Below are 16,900 nucleotides of genomic sequence, written 5' to 3'. Positions count from 1 at the left end.
CACCTGGTGCTCACTGGTCACTGTGGGGATGAAGCTCTAGGGAGCTGCACCTGGGCAGGACATCCCCTCTCTGCCTCTCTCTTAAACCATCCAAACTGGATGCTCACAAGATGGTGGACTGGGTTGGATGGGGCTGAGGATGCCTTAACAGCATGGTTCTAGGGATGCTCAGTGGCACCAGCTCCAGCACAGGACCGGCACCAGCATGGGACTCACCAGGCTACAGCCCTGGCAGCACCAATGCCACCTCCCCAGGTACCAGGGCACGATGCTCTAAAGCAAGACACAAAGCAGAGAAACAAAAGAGGAGGAGAAAAAGGAAAGAAAAATTTTTTTAAACCAAAAAATAGGGGGGAAAGGCACAGCAAGAGCCAGAGCTGGGACAGATGAGCTCCCTGCAGGATTCTCCCACCTCCAGGCAGGATTCTTGCAGCTCCAGGCAGGATTCCCCTAGCTCCTGCACAAGAGAGCATGCCTGTGGGGTTTCACTTCTTCTGTGGTGTTCCTTTTGCTACCCACACTGTGGGTCACTCAAACTCCTGGGCTTCACCAAGGATCCAGCAGTTCTGATCCAAAGGCATAAGAAACAGGCACTGGGTAAAACCACACACCTCTGGAATTTGCAGGGAGGGCAGGATGGGTGCCCAGCCTGGCCACACAAGGTCGGGGAGCTCACTCACTACTCTCTTTTGGCAGCCAGATCAGGTGAGGAGCAGATGAGTGAAGTGCATCTTCAGAGGCCTCAGAGGCTAGTGGAAATTTCCAGAAGGTCCTGGACAAGAATGACTTACTGGAAGCCATCCATAAATCAAGCCAATGAATAGTTAGCAGACAGCAGCAGAAACAGCTGCCACGGGGATGAAATCAGACCTGCTGTGCCAAGAGCTGCCGCAGCCTCCCTGCCGCCTGCACCTTCGGGGGAAGCAGGGAAAACAACCCCAGGAAGAGCACATTTCCAGGGAAGCAGCTGCCCCTGGGCCAGCTCAGGTGCCTCACTGGGCCTCCTCAAGCCACCAGGCATGGGGAACGTCACAACGAGCGCCATGCTGCCGCCAGGCCCCCGGCTGCTGTGGGCAGCAGAGCCTGGGGAGCTCGGAGTGGGGCTGCCAAAAGACAGGGCTGCTCCATGGGAAGGAAAACAAGCTCCAGGTTGTATTTTTAGGCAGAAGACATGGAGGATTTTTTTCTTCTTCTCCTCCTCTCCCAACAAGCCTTTGTTCAGCAGACAGCCCTCCAAAACCAGGCTCTGCTCTGTGTCCAGCCCCTGTCCCATCCCGTCCCGTCCCATCCCATCAAGGGGCTGGGAGGGAGAGTGGGTTTTGCTGGGGCTGTGGCACCACAGCAGCCACCCTGCAGGGCCCATGGAGCCCATCCACAGTGATCAGTGCAAAACAGTTTGTGCTGGAGACAGCAGCCACTGTCACCTTGGGTAAGCCATGGAAACTAGAAAAGAACACTCCAGCAAAACCAAAGGCAGCAAGCTGCTGCTGGCCAGCGATTAAGGAGAATTAACTCTGCTAAATACCCATCCACACCTTCCTGCTGCAGCCTCCTTGGTGGCTCTGAGCTCCTGCCACGAGAACAGGGGACATGCAGGGGCAGGGAGCAGCAGCAGGGAGGCACAGATTGATGCTGAGCTGCAGAAGGGACTCAGGAAGGTGCACGAGCATGGCACCATCAGGGATGGAGAACTTGGACCTCAAGGCCCTGCCCCACAAGAGCAAAGTAAGGCTCAAATGTCCAACCATGGCCATGCAGGAAAAATAATTCCTGAGTGTTTCATATAATCATGGAATGGTTTGGGTTGGAAAGGACCTTAAAGATCATCCAATTCCAGCCCTGCTGCCACGGGCAGGGACACCTTCCACTACATCAGGTTTTTGAAGTCCTCATCCAACCTGGCCTTGAACACCTCCAGGGAGGGGGCATCCACAACCTCCCTGGGCAACCTGTTCCAGTGTCTCAACACCCTCACTGGAAAGAATTTCTTCCTAATCTCCAGTTTCAATCTCCCCTCTTCCAACTGAAAGCCATTGGCCCTCATCCTAGCACTACAAGCCTTCATAAAAAGTCCCTCCCCAGATTTCTTGTAGGTCCCTTTAAGCACTCAAAGGCAACCAGAAGGTCTTCCTAGAGCCTTCTCTTCTCCAGGCTGAATCCCAACTCTCTCAGCCTGTGCCCATAGGGGATGTGCTCCTTTCTGTTTCCTCCTTTTGTGCTCCATTTTCTGTTTCCTCCTTCCTGTTTGAAACAGAATCAGAGCAAAGCCACAGGACCCTCAGAAATCTCAGAATCATTTTAGGATCATCAAGTCCAGCTGCCAATCCTCCTGCACCTCCAAAGCTCCTTACTGAACAAGTACATTAAAAATAGAAGAAAAAGAGAGCTGACAGCCCAGCTCTGCTGACAAAAATGGCTATTTCCAGCCACCAGCCCTGCTCTTGGCAGCGCCATCAGTGCAGCAACCACAGGCTCAGCAGCACCACACATCTCCCCTCGGATTTGAACTGCTTTAACTTATTTGGCAGAAAATAATTACTGGGTTTAATCAGTGCTTGGCACACTGTGTTGATAAGAGAGGATTTGGAAGCAGAGTGCAGCCATTCCTGGAGATAGGTGCTGGGCCAAAAGGAGATCTCTGCAGCAAAACAGCTGGGAAGCCTGCAAGCAGCAGCAGCAGCAGCGTGTTGCTAGGTGATGTGCTGTGGGACAGCCCAGAGATCTCTGCAGAAATGGTTTTCCTCCTTTCCCAGCTAGAAACAGTGGGGGGAAAAATTCCCAGTATAAGGAAAGAAAACCCTGAGGATGGTGTGAGAAGGAACCCTGCCATAGACAGTGTCTCTGCCTCTTTTTGACTGACACAGATTGAGTTTTGCTTTTAAGGGAAGAGGTCCCCACAGTAGCAGTGCGAGAAACATCAGAAATGCTGACAACATTATAGCATGGTTTGGGACCTTAAAGACCATCCAGTTCCAACAGTCCTGCCATGGGCAGAGACACCTTCCACTAGACCAGGCTGCCCCTTGTCCTGTCCCTGGGTACCACTGACAAGAGTCTGGCCCCAGCTTCTTGCCCCACACAGGTCCTTTGGCTCATGCTGAGCATTAAGCAGATCCCATCTCAGGCTGCTCCTCTCCAGGCTCAACAGCCCCAGGTTTCCTCAGCCTTTCCTCCTCACAGAGATGCTCCAGGCCCCTCAGCCTGGAACCTCCACTGGACTCTCTCCAGTAATTCCCTGTCTCTTGAACCGGGGAGCACAGAACTAGACCAAATACTGCAGCTGTGGCCTCACTGGGGCAGAGTAGAGTGGGAGGAGAGCCTCCCTCGACCTGCTGGCTCTCTCTTTACCACATCTTTAACTCAGCTTTAGTGTATCACTTCATATAGAAGAATCCCAGCAAGGCATCCCAGACCAGGCTGCCCCCGTGGTGCTCCTGGAGCAAAGTGCTGCTCCCAGAGGGATCATCAGCAGGCCAGCTGCCGTGCAGGGGCTGCAGAAGTGGCCCAGAGCCTGTGGCCCTGCTCCTCTGCCCCCAAAACCCAGGATTCCTCCCAAGAACTACTGCAGGACCAAGAGAGCTTCTGCAGGGTAGTGAGCTCAGCAGGGCAGGCTCTCCCTCCTCTGCTTCCTGCCTTTCTCTCAGATCATTTTTTCACCATTAAACAAACACAATGAGCTGCTGCTCTTCCTGACCCAGCACCACTATGCTCACTGTTTGTCTGTCTTCTGGTTTAGTTCCTTCTCCACCAAAGCAACACAAACCCCATGGTACCACCTGCCTCCCCTCTCCAAGTCTCTCCTCAACACTACCAGGTTTGCCTTGAAATGAGAAGCACTGAAATGGTCCTGAGGTTCCTCACACATATTTGGCTGTGGGGATCACCTGTAACTCCCTGGACTCTGGAGGAGGCTTGGAAACAAGGACCTAACCCAGCTCTTTGGCTTTGAACAGCCTTGCTGAGGAGTCCGTGGAACAGACACAAACCTGTGTCATAAGAAAGCATCTGGACCATGCTTAAGCCATTCCAAGTATCACTAGTTTGGCTTTTTTCCCTCTCAAACAGGTGTGTCTATGCTCTCCCAGACCTTCTTCTAAACAGTCCAGCTGATTAACTCACTCCCCAGGCTTCCAAGTCCTGCCTGACCCCTCCTGCTCCCCCCCAGCGAGGGCAGGAACGACCCCGCAGCCTGGAGCTGGCGCAAGCACCTGACGATGCTTTCCCTTTTCAAGCACTAATCAAAGGTCTCCATGGTAACCAGCAGGAGCAGGAAGGAGATGGGAAATTACAGGTCAGCTCTATCACTGAAAGCAAAAAAACCCCTCCAATTCCTTTGCCCTCCAAGAGTTTCAAGGTGACCTAGAGGTGTTGATTCATCAGGCTGCATGAAGGCAGAAAATACACCCTGGAGTAGTCATCTGCTGTGCTGAAGAGACAGATTTTAGTCCTTTAAAGTCCTTTTGGACCTTTTAAGGCCTGATCTGAAAGCCAGTGAGGAGCTGAACCTCCGCTCTGCCTGCTGGAGAGCCAAATCCCATTGCCACCATTAAAAGCAATGCTATGGTCATCTTGAAGGTCCCTTCTAGGTCTGCCAGTGGCATATGGATTTCTCCTGCCATCATGGAATCAGAGAATTGTTTCAGTTGGGAGAGACTTCTAAGATCATCCAGTGCAACCATCAACCCAGCACAACCATGGCCATTAAACCATGTCCTCAAGTGCCATGTCCACAGGATTCCTGAACACCTCCAGGGATGGGGACTCCACCACCTCCCTCAGCAGCTTGTTCCAATGTCCAGGAAAGAAATTATTCCTCATGCCCAACCTGAACCTCCCCTGGCACAAGTTCAGAGAGAAGAGACCAACCACTTACTCCATTCTCCTTTCAGGGGGTTGTGGAGCCTCGCCATCATGGAGGTGGAGCCTGGTGGCACAGGCAGTGGATGGCCAGGATGTGGGGTCAGTAAGAAAGTCCCATTCCCTCCATCCTTCCATCCCCCTGTCCCTTCACCCCTCCCTTTATCTCTCCTCCACCCCATCAGCCCTCACGTGTGGCATCCCCGTTCCTCACTGGCCAGATGTGACTCAACACCCCCGCTACACACAGAAGGAAACTGTTCTACCACTGTGAACTTTCAGAGGAAGTGGAAAATTGGTGAGAATAACAAACCAGTCACAAACATACTTTGCCAAGTGGTTCATGAGCAAGTGCAGCATCTGTCTGTTTTTCTCTGGGAGCCGATGGACGAGGCTGTGGATCTCCGAGACCCGCGACTCCTGGTTCTCCAGCTCTGGGGGGGGAACAGAAGATGATTTAGCTCTGCATCAGGGGGTTACCAACACCAGCAGAGATCCCAGGGAGGTTACTAACACCAGCAGACATCCCAGGGGGGTTACTAACACCAGCAGACATCCCAGGGGGGTTACTAACACCAGCAGACATCCCAGGGGGGTTACTAACACCAGCAGAGATCCCAGGGGGGTTACCAACACCAACAGACATCCCAGGGGGGTTACCAACACCAACAGACACCCCAGGGGGGTTACCAACACCAACAGACATCACAGGAACCCAATGTTCCTGCTCCCTACTCCATCCCACACCCTGGCACACTGTGGATACTCTCCAACACTTCCCCTTTCTACCAACTGCAACCAGTTGTTTTCAAAAGGAAGAAACTACTGGACTGACACAGCTTGGTGTGGGCAGATTCTAGCCCTGTGAAAAGCCACTTGTGATCAGGGCTGTCACACAGGAACATCAGCATGCTCCTGTTCAAGGTGTCCCCAGCACCATCAGGACGTGCTCAGTGCTTGGTGACATTGTAGCTCACCAGGCTGGTGGGGTCCACATATGTGTCCTGACAGCCTAAGTGGGACTTATCCAAGTGGGTCATCACTGATGTGGCCACCATGTGCACACAGGCTGCCCACAGAGAGTTACCTGCTCTCATGCAAAGCACCTTCCCCCAGGCACAGACATCTGAACCATTACTGATCCCATCAAAGCTCCTCAGGAGTTTGAGCAACCTTCTCCTTTGTTTTGGCAGGTGATGGTCAAAACCAGACAGAGCTACTGCAGCAGCTCCTGTTACCAGACCGTGTCTTACTCCTCCTGTACCATACAGAAGCCCAGAATCCCAGCATGGTGGGGGTGGAAGGGACCTCTGGAGAGCATCCTGTCCAACCTCCCTGATCAAGCAGGGTCACCCACAGCACCTTGCCCAGGATCACAAAAGCAAGCTGGGTTTGGAATCTCTCCAGAGAAGAGGCTCCACAGCCACCTGAGCTTCCTTTCCAAACAACACTATGCCCCTGGTCTCCCAGGAGAAGCAGCAGGGCAGGTGTAGTGCTCAAGTCACTTCCTCCTTCAGACCGGTGCCGCCACCACCACCAAACTCACTGGCTGCTTTGATGAAGCTCCTTTGAAACTGGTACATCATGAGCGGCCCTGGGAGCATCCTGGAAGATAAAAAAGCCCAAAGCAGGCCTGAGGAACACAATCCACAGCAAGAAAGTGTTGGCCTGGCCATAAATTCAGCTTCATTTTTAGCAGTGCAGAATTAAGCAACAGCAGCCCTAATTAATTCCTCCCAGCAGAAGGAGGATCTATTGAGGTGCTTTGATTTGTTCTTCCTTCCTTCTCTGCATCACACTAAACACACTGTTAATTTTAGCATCCCCTTGGTAAGACACTTCCAGAACATTCCCAAGCCCATGGAACAAGCCCCATCATAAAACTTTCACCACCACCATCCTCATTAAATTCCCCATTCCTCTTCCCACTTCCACATCCCTTCCGTGGGGCATCTTGGTGCTGCTGACATTCATTGCTCTGCAAACTGTGGGGCAAATGCTGCCAGTCATAGAATCAGAGTCTTGTTTGGGCTGGAAAAGACCAGCCCATCAACACAACACCACCATGGACACTAAACCATGTCCCCAAGTGCCATGGCCACAGGTTTCTTGAACACCTGCAGGGATGGGGACTCCACCACCTCCCTGGGCAGCCTGTTTGAATGCCTGACCACTCCTGCAGCAAAGAAATTGCTCCTAATCTCCAACCGAAACCTCCCCTGGCACAATTTCAGGCCATTTCCTCTCTTTCTATCACCTCATACTAGGAAGCACCCCCACCTCACTGCAACCTCCTTTCAGGGAGTTGCAGAGAGCAACGAGGTCTCCCCTCAGCCTCCTCTTGAGACTGAACAACCCCAGTTCCCCCAGCTGCTCCTCACCAGACCTGTTCTCCAGACCCTTCACCTGCTTCATTGCCCTTCTCTGGATGTATTCCAGCCCCTCACTGTCTCTCCTGCAAAACTGTCTTTTCATGCAAAATTCTGTTGTGTTCTGTGATTGTCTAAGCTGAGATCCACTGAGTTAATTACACTCCTCACCCTAATCAGACTTAGCCTCTGTCTCTTGCTCTCTCTCTCTCACATAAAGCCCAACACAGCAGCAGCAAGCAAGGAGCTGCAGTTGCAACAGGTTGAAGCTTGCTGTGGGTAATGAGCTGTTGTCTGCTGCCAGCAAACCAACCCCTTGGGGATACAACCCCCCAGGAGAACAGCATCGACTCCCTTGCAGAAATCACTGCTGCAGTCAAGCCCAGCACCTGCTTCTGAACCAGCACTGCAGCCACAGCCCTCTGAGGAGCACTGTGCTCCCTCCTGCCCCACGCTCATCAGCTGGAAGCCCATCATATAAAGCTTAAATCAAAGCAGGAGACATAAGGATGAGCTTCTGAATCATGTTTGTATGACACATGCATTTGTCAGAGAGCTGACGGTGCTCTCCAGGTCCTTCTTGGGCATGCTGGAGCATCAAGGGAAAAATCCCAGAGCCCTGGAATGATGGAGTTGGAAGGGACCTCTGGAGATCATCCAGCCCAACTCCCCTGCTCAGGCAGGGGCACCCACAGCAGCTTGCCAGGAATCTCACAAGAGGAGATTCCACAACCTCTCTGGGCAGCCTGCTCCAAGGCTCCAGCACTCTCACACTCTCCTGTTCAGACAGAACCTCCTGGGTTCCAGTTTGTGCCTGTTGCTCCTTGTCCTTCCCTGGGCACCACTGAGGAGAGCCTGGCCTCAGTCAGAGGGGCCATGATAAATTCTTGAAAAGCAATTTCCTCTCTGTTTCTATGCAAGTGCTATTGGTAGGACCTGCAGTAACACCCCAGACCAACCCAAATCCACCCTGCAGCCCCAAAACAGATGAGACCTTCCTGCCTTACCTCAGGTAGGTTTTCAGTGCACTGGTGATGGTCTTTATCTCCCACTCTGCACAGATCTCTGTTTCTGTTTCTGTAGCTGCTTTGGGATCTAAAGAAAGAAACCAAAGACAGAAGTGAGCCAGGGTGAAGATAAGACCAGCTCATACCAGCTCACTGGTGTGAGAAGACCACCATGGGCCACTTTATTTGCCTTTCCCCAGCTTGGTGACCAGAAGCCAGTCACCAAGAAGGAAGCAGAGTTGACAACAGCCCGCTCCTGCCTGCATGGCATGAGAAAAAGAGAAGAAAAACATCCATCAAAAGCAATGAGACCAACACTTGGACTCCAAACATGACATTACAGACCTGCAGGGGACCATGGGGATCAGCCACAGAGGTGACAGAGCAGGGCACAAATATGAGATGGATCCAGACAGAGACCCCCCCCAGACAGCAGAAAAGCCCAGCCCCATGTGGGCCACAGCCCTCAGGAACATGAGCAACAGCAGTGATAGTGGCACAGCCTCCATGGTGGGGGGTGGGCAGGCAGGACAGATGGAGTGGCAGAGACAGGAACACAGTCTGGGTGTGCAGGGGGACAGGAGGTGGATTTTTCCCCTGCTCAAGGCAGGGAAGAGTTCCTGCAGCTGGCCTGACTCACTATGGAGATGTGGGCAGGCAGACCTGCAGCTGCATTTGCCTTCCTTTTGGTTGGAAAAGAGCTTTAAGATCATGAGGTTCAACCATTATATAAGTCTACAAAGTCTGGTACTGAACCATATCCCTCAGCACATCTACATGGCTTTAAAACTCCTCCAGGGATGGGGACTCCACCACTGCCCTGGGCAGCCTGTTCCAGGCTTGATAACCCTTTCTTCCCAAAAGGGGAAGAACCTGCTCCTCATGTCCAATCTAAACCTCCCCTGATGCAACTTGAGGCCATTTCCTCCTGTCCTATCACTTGTTCCTTGGGAGAAGAGACCAAGCCCAACCTGGCTGAAACCTTCTTTCAGGGAGTTGTAGAGAGCAATGAGGTCTCCCCTCAGCCTCCTCTTCTCCAGACTAAACACCCCCAGTTCCCTCAGCTGCTCATCTCCAGACCCTTCCCCAGCTTCATTGCCCATCTCTGGATATGCTCCAGTGCCTCAGTGTCTTCACAACTCCATTGTGACTGCACCAAGATCTGGCTGAGCAGGACCTTTGAGACTGGCACAGTGCTGGAGCAGGCTGCCCAGAGAAATGGTGGAGTCCACACGTCTAGAGCCATTCCAAACCCACCTGGGCGTGTTCCTGTGTGCCATTCTCCAGGTGAACCTGTCTTGGCAGTGCTTGGACTCAGTGATCTTCAGAGGTCCATTCCAACCCCTGCCATTCTGTTGTTCTGTGCCCTGGCTCCTGCTCCCACTGAAATCCCTGGGGAACCTCTGTGTGCACCTCGAGGCAGAGCTGTGGGTCCTTCCCAGGGGCACAGACACGCCAAACACCCCTGGAGAGCTGGAGCAGGCGCAGGGAGGCACCACCAGCGGCAAAGGCAGATGCAGCTGCTGTCACCATCTGGTCCCTGGGAGCAGCTCACCCACACCTAGGATGTGCTTTTGCATTTTAAAGCCACAGGTAAAGCTGGGTGTCATTTACAGCTAATCAGCAGAAAGCAGTGGCTGGGCTTCCCCAGGGCTAAGGCTTCATTCTAATTAGAAAAACACATCAAGAGAAGCCCTTGAAACATAAAAGTGGAGGAGATGGATATTCACACATCACCTGTGCTACTCACAGCAATCACACAATGAACCCATGCCTCCTCCTTCATGCCTTTGGAAGGATTGCATGAAGAAGAGTGTGGCCAGCAGGGCAAGGGAGGTTCTCCTCACCCTGGTGAGGAGAGCTCTGCCCTGGTGAGGCCACAGCTGCAGTACTGGGTCCAGTTCTGGGCTCCCCAGTTCAAGAGAGGAAGGGAACTACCAGAGAGAGACCAGTGGAGGCTCCAAAGATGCTGATGGAGCCTGGAGCATCTCTGTGAGGGGGAAAGGCTGAGAGCCCTGAGGCTACTGAGCCTGGAGAAGAGCAGCCTGAGAGGGGATCTGCTCAATGTTTAACAAGAGCTAAAGGGGCTGTGAGAGGCAACTGGATGGGGACAGACTCTTATCTGTGGTCCCCAATGACAGGACAAGGGGCAATGGGCACAAACTGGAATCAAAAATGTTCCATCTGGACAGGAGGAAAAACTTCATTGTTGTGAGGGTGCTGGAGCCCTGGAGCAGGATACCCAGAGAGGTTGTGGAGTCTCCTTCTCTGGAGAGATTCCAAACCCACCTGGACACTGTGATGCTGGGCAAGCTGCTGTGGGTGCCCTTGCTTTAGCAGGAGGGTTGCACTGGATGCCCTCCAGATGTCCCTTCCAACCCCCACCATGCTGGGACTGGGACAAGACCTTACTGCTCCCTTTATCAGGAGGCAGCCTGAAGCTTCAGGAGAAGCTTGGCAGAGTTACAAACCTTTCAAACAACAACAAATGCCACTCCCCCCTCCCCCCCTTTAAAGCCCTTTTTAACAGCAAGACCTTCACCAGAGCTGAACAAACAAGCCCAGCCTGGATGTCTTTTCAAAAGCTCCTCTGGAAGTTTATGGGCATGATTCATGCAGCAGGGAGGAATGCTATGGAGGGGCTCATGAAAAGGCTTGGAGCAGATCATCAGTTCCCCTTGACCTTCACATTTATGAGTCTGCAGAAAGTCAGCTTTGTGGGTTACAGAGGCAGCAGCTGTCTCCCCAGCTAGAGGTGGCTGCAGACAGCACCAGGCCGACCTCTGCCTCCACACAAGGTCACAGTTCCTCAGGAACCTGTGTAAATGTGAAACAGGGGCTGGAAAAGCACCTCCAGGCCAAATCCAGCATTAACCCTGAAGTTGCCTTCTGCTGTAAATTCCTGACCTGATGTCTCCTGGCAGATATGGAAAGGGCCAAAGTGGTATTGGAAGGGACACCTCAGCAAACGAGGAGATGTGGCACTCTGGGACATGGTTCAGTGGCCACGGAGGTGCTGGGTAGAAGGCTGGACTTGACAATCCTAGAGGTCTTTTCCAACCTTAGTGATTCTATGAAAGAAAAGGGAGCTGCAGCTCTGTTCTTTATGGCAGGATCTACACAGAAATGCAGGGGTGGGAGAAATCCAGTCCCATTCCCCCCAGAGAATGAGTTTTGTTGGGTTATTTTCTTCCTGGAGACAAAGAGCAGCAGAGGGGATGCTGGCCCCATTCATCTCTGTGTGCTCATCCCTGCAGACCCTGGCTGATGGGACAGGGCAGGCTGCAGCTTGCTGGGCAGGAGGGAGGCCCAGCTTGATCCAGTGCCCCTAAAGCCAGAGCTGTGATGGAACCCCAGCGAGACACTTGGCACATGATATCAGGGACAGCACCCAAAGCCCTTTCTAAGGAACTTCTCCATCTAATGGCTGTTGCCATAATACCCTTGGCTTCACTTCCTCCTCCATTTCTCCACAGCAAGGGGAAGCATCTCACCTCATCCCCCAGAAGTAATTCTCACCCACTCCACAGAGTCATAGACTGGTTTGGGTGGGAAAGTAGTCCAACCCCCCTGCAGTCAGCAGGGACAGCTGCAACTAGAGCAGGTTGCTCAGAGCACCAAACAACCTGACCTGGAATGCTTCCAGAGATGGGGCACCTCCCACCTTGCTGGGGAACCTGGGCCAGGTTCTCACCACCCTCAGTGGAAAAAATTTCTTCATATCTAGTCCAAATCTCCCTCTTTTAGTTTCAAACCATCACCCCTTGTCTTGTCACAACAGGCCCTGCTCAAAAGTCTGTCCCCAGCCTTCTGATCAGCTCTTTTAAGCACTGACAGGCCACCCTGAAGCCTTCTCCAGGCTGAACAACCCCAACTCTCTCAGCCTGGCCTCACAGCAGAGGGCTTCCATCCCTCCTATCATTGCTGTGGCCTCCACTGTCTCCACTGTCTCCACTGTCCCCCATAGCAAACTGCTGGCCAAGCTGTCAGCCCATGGCTTGGACGGGAGCACACCGCGATGGGTTAGGAACTGGCTGGAGGGCCGAGCCCAGAGAGTGGTGGTGAATGGTGTCACATCCAGCTGGCAACCAGGCACTAGTGGTGTGCCCCAAGGATCAGTGCTGGGCCCTGTGCTCTTTAACATCTTTATTGATGATCTGGATGAGGGCATTGAGTCCATCATCAGTAAATTTGCGAATGACACCAAGCTGGGGGCAGGAGTTGATCTGCTGGAGGGTAGAGAGGCTCTGCAGAGGGACCTCGACAGGCTGGACAGATGGGCAGGGGCCAAGGGCAGGAGATTTAACACATCCAAGTGCCGGGTTCTGCACATTGGCCACAACAACCCCATGCAGTGCTACAGGCTGGGGTCAGAGTGGCTGGAGAGCAGCCAGGCAGAGAGGGACCTGGGGGTGCTGGTTGATGGTAGGCTGAACATGAGCCTGCAGTGTGTCCAGGCAGCCAGGAGGGCCAATGGCATCCTGGCCTGCATCAAGAACAGTGTGGCCAGCAGGAGCAGGGAGGTCATTCTGCCCCTGTACACTGCACTGGTTAGGCCACACCTCGAGTACTGTGTCCAGTTCTGGGCCCCTCAGTTTAGGAAGGAGGTTGACTTGCTGGAACGAGTCCAGAGAAGAGCAACAAAGTTGGTGAGGGGTTTGGAACACAAGCCCTACGAGGAGAGGCTAAGGGAGCTGGGGTTGCTCAGCCTGGAGAAGAGGAGACTCAGGGGTGACCTTATCACTCTCTACAACTACCTGAAGGGAGGTTGTAGACAGGCGGATGATGGTCTCTTCTCCCAGGCACCCAGTACCAGAACGAGAGGACACAGTCTCAGGCTGTGCCAGGGGAGGTTCAGGTTGGATGTTAGGAAGAAGTTCTATACAGAGAGAGTGATTGCCCATTGGAATGGGTTGCCTGGGGAGGTGGTGGAGTCGCCGTCATTGAAGGTGTTCAGAAGGAGACTTGATGGGGTGCTTGGTGCCATGGGTTAGCTGTTTGGGTGGGTTGGATTGGTTGATGGGTTGGACACGATGATCTTGAAGGTCTCTTCCAACCTGGTTTGGTTTATTCTAATAAAGGTTTATTCACTCCAACACAGAGGCACAGACTGGTTGGGTTGGAAGGGACCTTTAAAGGCCATCTAGCCAAACGCTGCTACAGCCAACACTTGTGCCCCACTCCAGGGCAGACACAGACAAGCTGCTCTGCCCAAGCCCAAGCCCTGTGCTGCCCCTGACTCAGCTGCTGCCCAGGGGCAGACTCTGCTCCAGGGCTGGCCAAGCACGGCAGCAGCCTCCTGCAGTGCCACCTCATGCCAAAGGCCTTCTCAGCAGCGTCACCTCACCCACAGGGCCACCGCTGAGGGAAACCTGAGCCTTTTGCCATTTAAACTGCATGTGAACCACCGAGTCTGCCCACATTCAGTTCTAAATATAGGGCAAACCTCAAGTTGTGAGGACACTTTGGCTCCTCCCTTTCACCAAGGCTGGCTCTGAATAGGGACGCCAGAGCCTCGAGGGCAACTGAGAACAGCCCAGGATTTGACAATGGACACACTGTGGAGCCTCCTTCTCTGGACAGGGATGCCACCCTGAGCAACCTGCTTAGGATGTGAATCACAGAATGGTTTGAGTTGGGACCTTAAAGATCACCCAGTTCTAAACCCCTGCCATGGGCAGGGACACCTTCCACTAGCTCAGGTTGTTCAAAGCCTCATCCAGCCTGGCCTTGAACACCTCCAGGGAGGAGGCATCCACAACCTCCCTGGGCAACCTGTTCCAGTGTCTCACCACCCTCACTGTGAAGAATTTCTTCCTTATCTCCAGTCTTAGTCTCCCCTCTTCCATCTCAAAGCCTTTGCCCCTCATCCTGTCACTACAAGCCCTTGTGAAAAGCCCTTCCCCAGCTCTCCTGTAGGAATAGTGTAGCCAGCAGGAGCAGGGAAGTCATTGTGCCCCTGTACTCTGCTCTGGTTAGGCCGCACCTTGAGTACTGTGTCCAGTTCTGGGCCCCTCAGTTTAAGAAGGACATCGAAATACTTGAGCGTGTCCAGAGAAGGGCAACAAGGCTGGGGAGAGGCCTTGAACACAAGCCCTATGAGGAGAGGCTGAGGGAGCTGGGATTGTTTAGCCTGGAGAAGAGGAGGCTCAGGGGAGACCTCATTGCCCTCTACAACTACCTGAAAGGTGGTTGTAGCCAGGTGGGGGTTGGTCTCTTCTCCCAGGCAACCAGCACTGGAACAAGAGGACACAGTCTCAAGCTGTGCCAGAGGAAGTTTAGGCTGGAGGTGAGGAGAAAGTTCTCCACAGAGAGAGTCATTCGTCATTGGAATGTGCTGCCCAGGGAGGTGGTGGAGTCACCATCCCTGGAGGTGTTCAAGAGGGGACTGGACGTGGCACTTGGTGCCATGGTCTAGTCATGAGGTCTGTGGTGACAGGTTGGACTCGATGATCCTCGAGGTCTCTTCCAACCTTGGTGATACTGTGACACTGGTCTAGGGGAAGGGGTCCCTGTCCCTGGCAGGGGGATTGGAAGCAGATGATCCTTGAGGTCCCTTTGAGCCCAAGCCATTCTACGACGCGCTGGGACAAAGCAAAGCCACCCGCAATATATCACCACGTTATGAGACACGAGGTCGACCGCTGAGTGGCTTCAGCCGCTGAGAAGATAATGGCTGTTGGCTGGCATCCAAGATGTGAAATCCCTCCCAGCTCCAGAGAGCTCTGAAACCAAGCAAGTTCTGCCATCTGTCACAGCCCGGCCGCCTCGACCCCACGCTGACACAGAGGAAACAGGATCCGGCCTCCGCCAGCCCGCGCGCCGGTGGCACCGGCATGGAAAGCAGAAGCAGAGGGCCTGGCATGTGGGACCTGCTGCACCCTGCGACAGCCAGACTTATTTTTATCGGTGGGCAGCAACGCTCCAAGGGGACAGTGCCAAATGTGTGTGCCATGAGACAGCCCTGGCTTATCTGCTTGGGTGGGGGGGGACTAGAAGGACATATTCACATGGCCCAGAACCTAAGCCAAGCTTCTACTAATAAAAGAGTCAGCCACCAGCTCTTGTGACTGCAGCCAACTTTCCAAATGCCAGAGCAAAACCAGCACAGAGAGGTCCCCTTGTGACAGCCCCTGATTTAGGGCCTTACCCTTCTGCCTGCTCAATTAGCCCCAGATCTTCCATTTTGTGCAGGTGAACGTGGACAGCCCCAGCAGCCACCATGGGCTTTGCTCAGGGAACATCATGGTAGGAAAAAGGAGGACTTGGAAGGAGGAGAAGGAAAGATGTCGAAAGTGAAATAGCAAATTAGAAGTTTCTGCAAGGAGGAACACAGAGAGAAAGGAATGGTTGTATCTCAAAATGGCAAAGGAGAGGAGGCATGGCCAAAGGAATGATAATAAGAGAATGGAAAGAGGAAGAAGACCCCAAATATCACTTATGTCCCCCAAAGAGCAGCAAACACATCCATAAGGGCACTAACAGATCCTTGAGCACTTGATTCCTCCTTCCTACACCTACTTCAGCCATGGTTTTGCCAAGTGTGAGAGGCATGAGCTGGGACTGGCAGAGGGCAGCTGCCCCTGCTCCAACCCAAGTGTCTGTGTACTCCAAATGGTTTTTCAAAAGTCTCTATCATGCATGTCTGGATGGACTCCTTCAGGGCTGCAGCTGAGGGATGGAGAACACCACCCACTAGCTCAGGGAATGAAATGGTTTGGTCACACAGCCAGAACCAAGCTCAGCGGCAGCCTGGACCACAGGCAAGAGCAAGCGGAGGTCCTGCTGGAGAGGTCAAGGCAGCAAAGAGACCAAAGAGGGGAACGGCCCACATTTCTTTTTGGGTCAAGGATATCCCCTGGGTTACAGCTGACACAGAAGCATGGCTGGGAGTCAGGTTCTCCCACAAGCATGACCCAACACAGGGCTTTGCATGGCTACAGGGTGCTAGAAACCAAACATCACCACTGCAGAATCGCTCCAGGAGAAGTCGGCTGTGGTAGTCCCAGACCTGTTTGCTCAATTTCAGAGCTGAGATGAAGCCCACAGAAGCACTGGTTCAGAGCACAAAGACAGTTGTAGCAAACATCATCACCTCTCTCTTGCCATCATATAACCTCAGAGGTAGGGAGAAGTTTCTGAAGGCTGCTGGGCAGATGCAGGGTGGCTGCACATTAGGGCCAGCGTCCAGAGGAACTCCACTACGTCAACACCAAGCTCTGCCGTGGTGTGACCTGAAACCACCTCTCCTCCCAAGCACCCAGAACAACAGGACCTGATGCCTCAGGCATGAGGGAAGGGCATGCTTGGAAAGTCTGGGCAAGCCTGTGTTAAAAGAGGCACAAGAGGGTCCAAAGGGAAGGTAGGAAGAGCCACAGGCAGCATGCAACACACAAGAGAAGACAATTCAGATGTACTCTAGGAACAAGGTGGCAGATCTGAAGTTGAAACCCAAAGCTTTCAGCTCTTTCTTTGAAGAGTTTAGCTTGCAGTTGGGAAGGCTGCCAAAACTCATACCATATGTGAGCAGGCCACCAGTGACTGCATCAGAAGAATCTTTTCAAGCAATGTCCTACATAAGCCCTACCTTAGCAACCTGCCAGTGGTGCTCCAGGACCTCCTGGCCTCTAAAAGCATGTGGTCCTAAGAGCACATTCACCACAGTTA

The 16,900-nt window shown here is 53.2% G+C and overlaps 1 protein-coding gene across 3 annotated transcripts in view; it reads right to left on the bottom strand.

Annotated features, from left to right (window-relative positions):
• The window catches only part of ARHGAP26 (Rho GTPase activating protein 26), a 141,457-nt gene that overhangs the window by 55,443 nt on the left and 69,114 nt on the right, over positions 1-16,900 (bottom strand). For all 3 annotated transcript variants that reach the window (XM_068159030.1, XM_068159021.1, XM_068159012.1), the window contains exons 15-17: positions 8,234-8,321; positions 6,404-6,462; positions 5,186-5,291 (exon numbers count right to left, since the gene is read on the bottom strand). In XM_068159030.1, the coding sequence (XP_068015131.1) occupies positions 5,186-5,291; positions 6,404-6,462; positions 8,234-8,321 (253 nt within the window). The remainder of the gene's footprint in view (positions 1-5,185; positions 5,292-6,403; positions 6,463-8,233; positions 8,322-16,900) is intronic.

This window comes from Melanerpes formicivorus, unplaced genomic scaffold (genome assembly GCF_026170545.1).
Source record: "Melanerpes formicivorus ecotype bairdi unplaced genomic scaffold, bMelFor1.0.p_v2 SCAF_2, whole genome shotgun sequence".
NCBI classification, from domain to species: Eukaryota; Metazoa; Chordata; class Aves; order Piciformes; family Picidae; genus Melanerpes; species Melanerpes formicivorus.
Note: the sequence above shows the minus strand (reverse complement) of the source record. Positions and strands in the feature narration are given on the sequence as shown.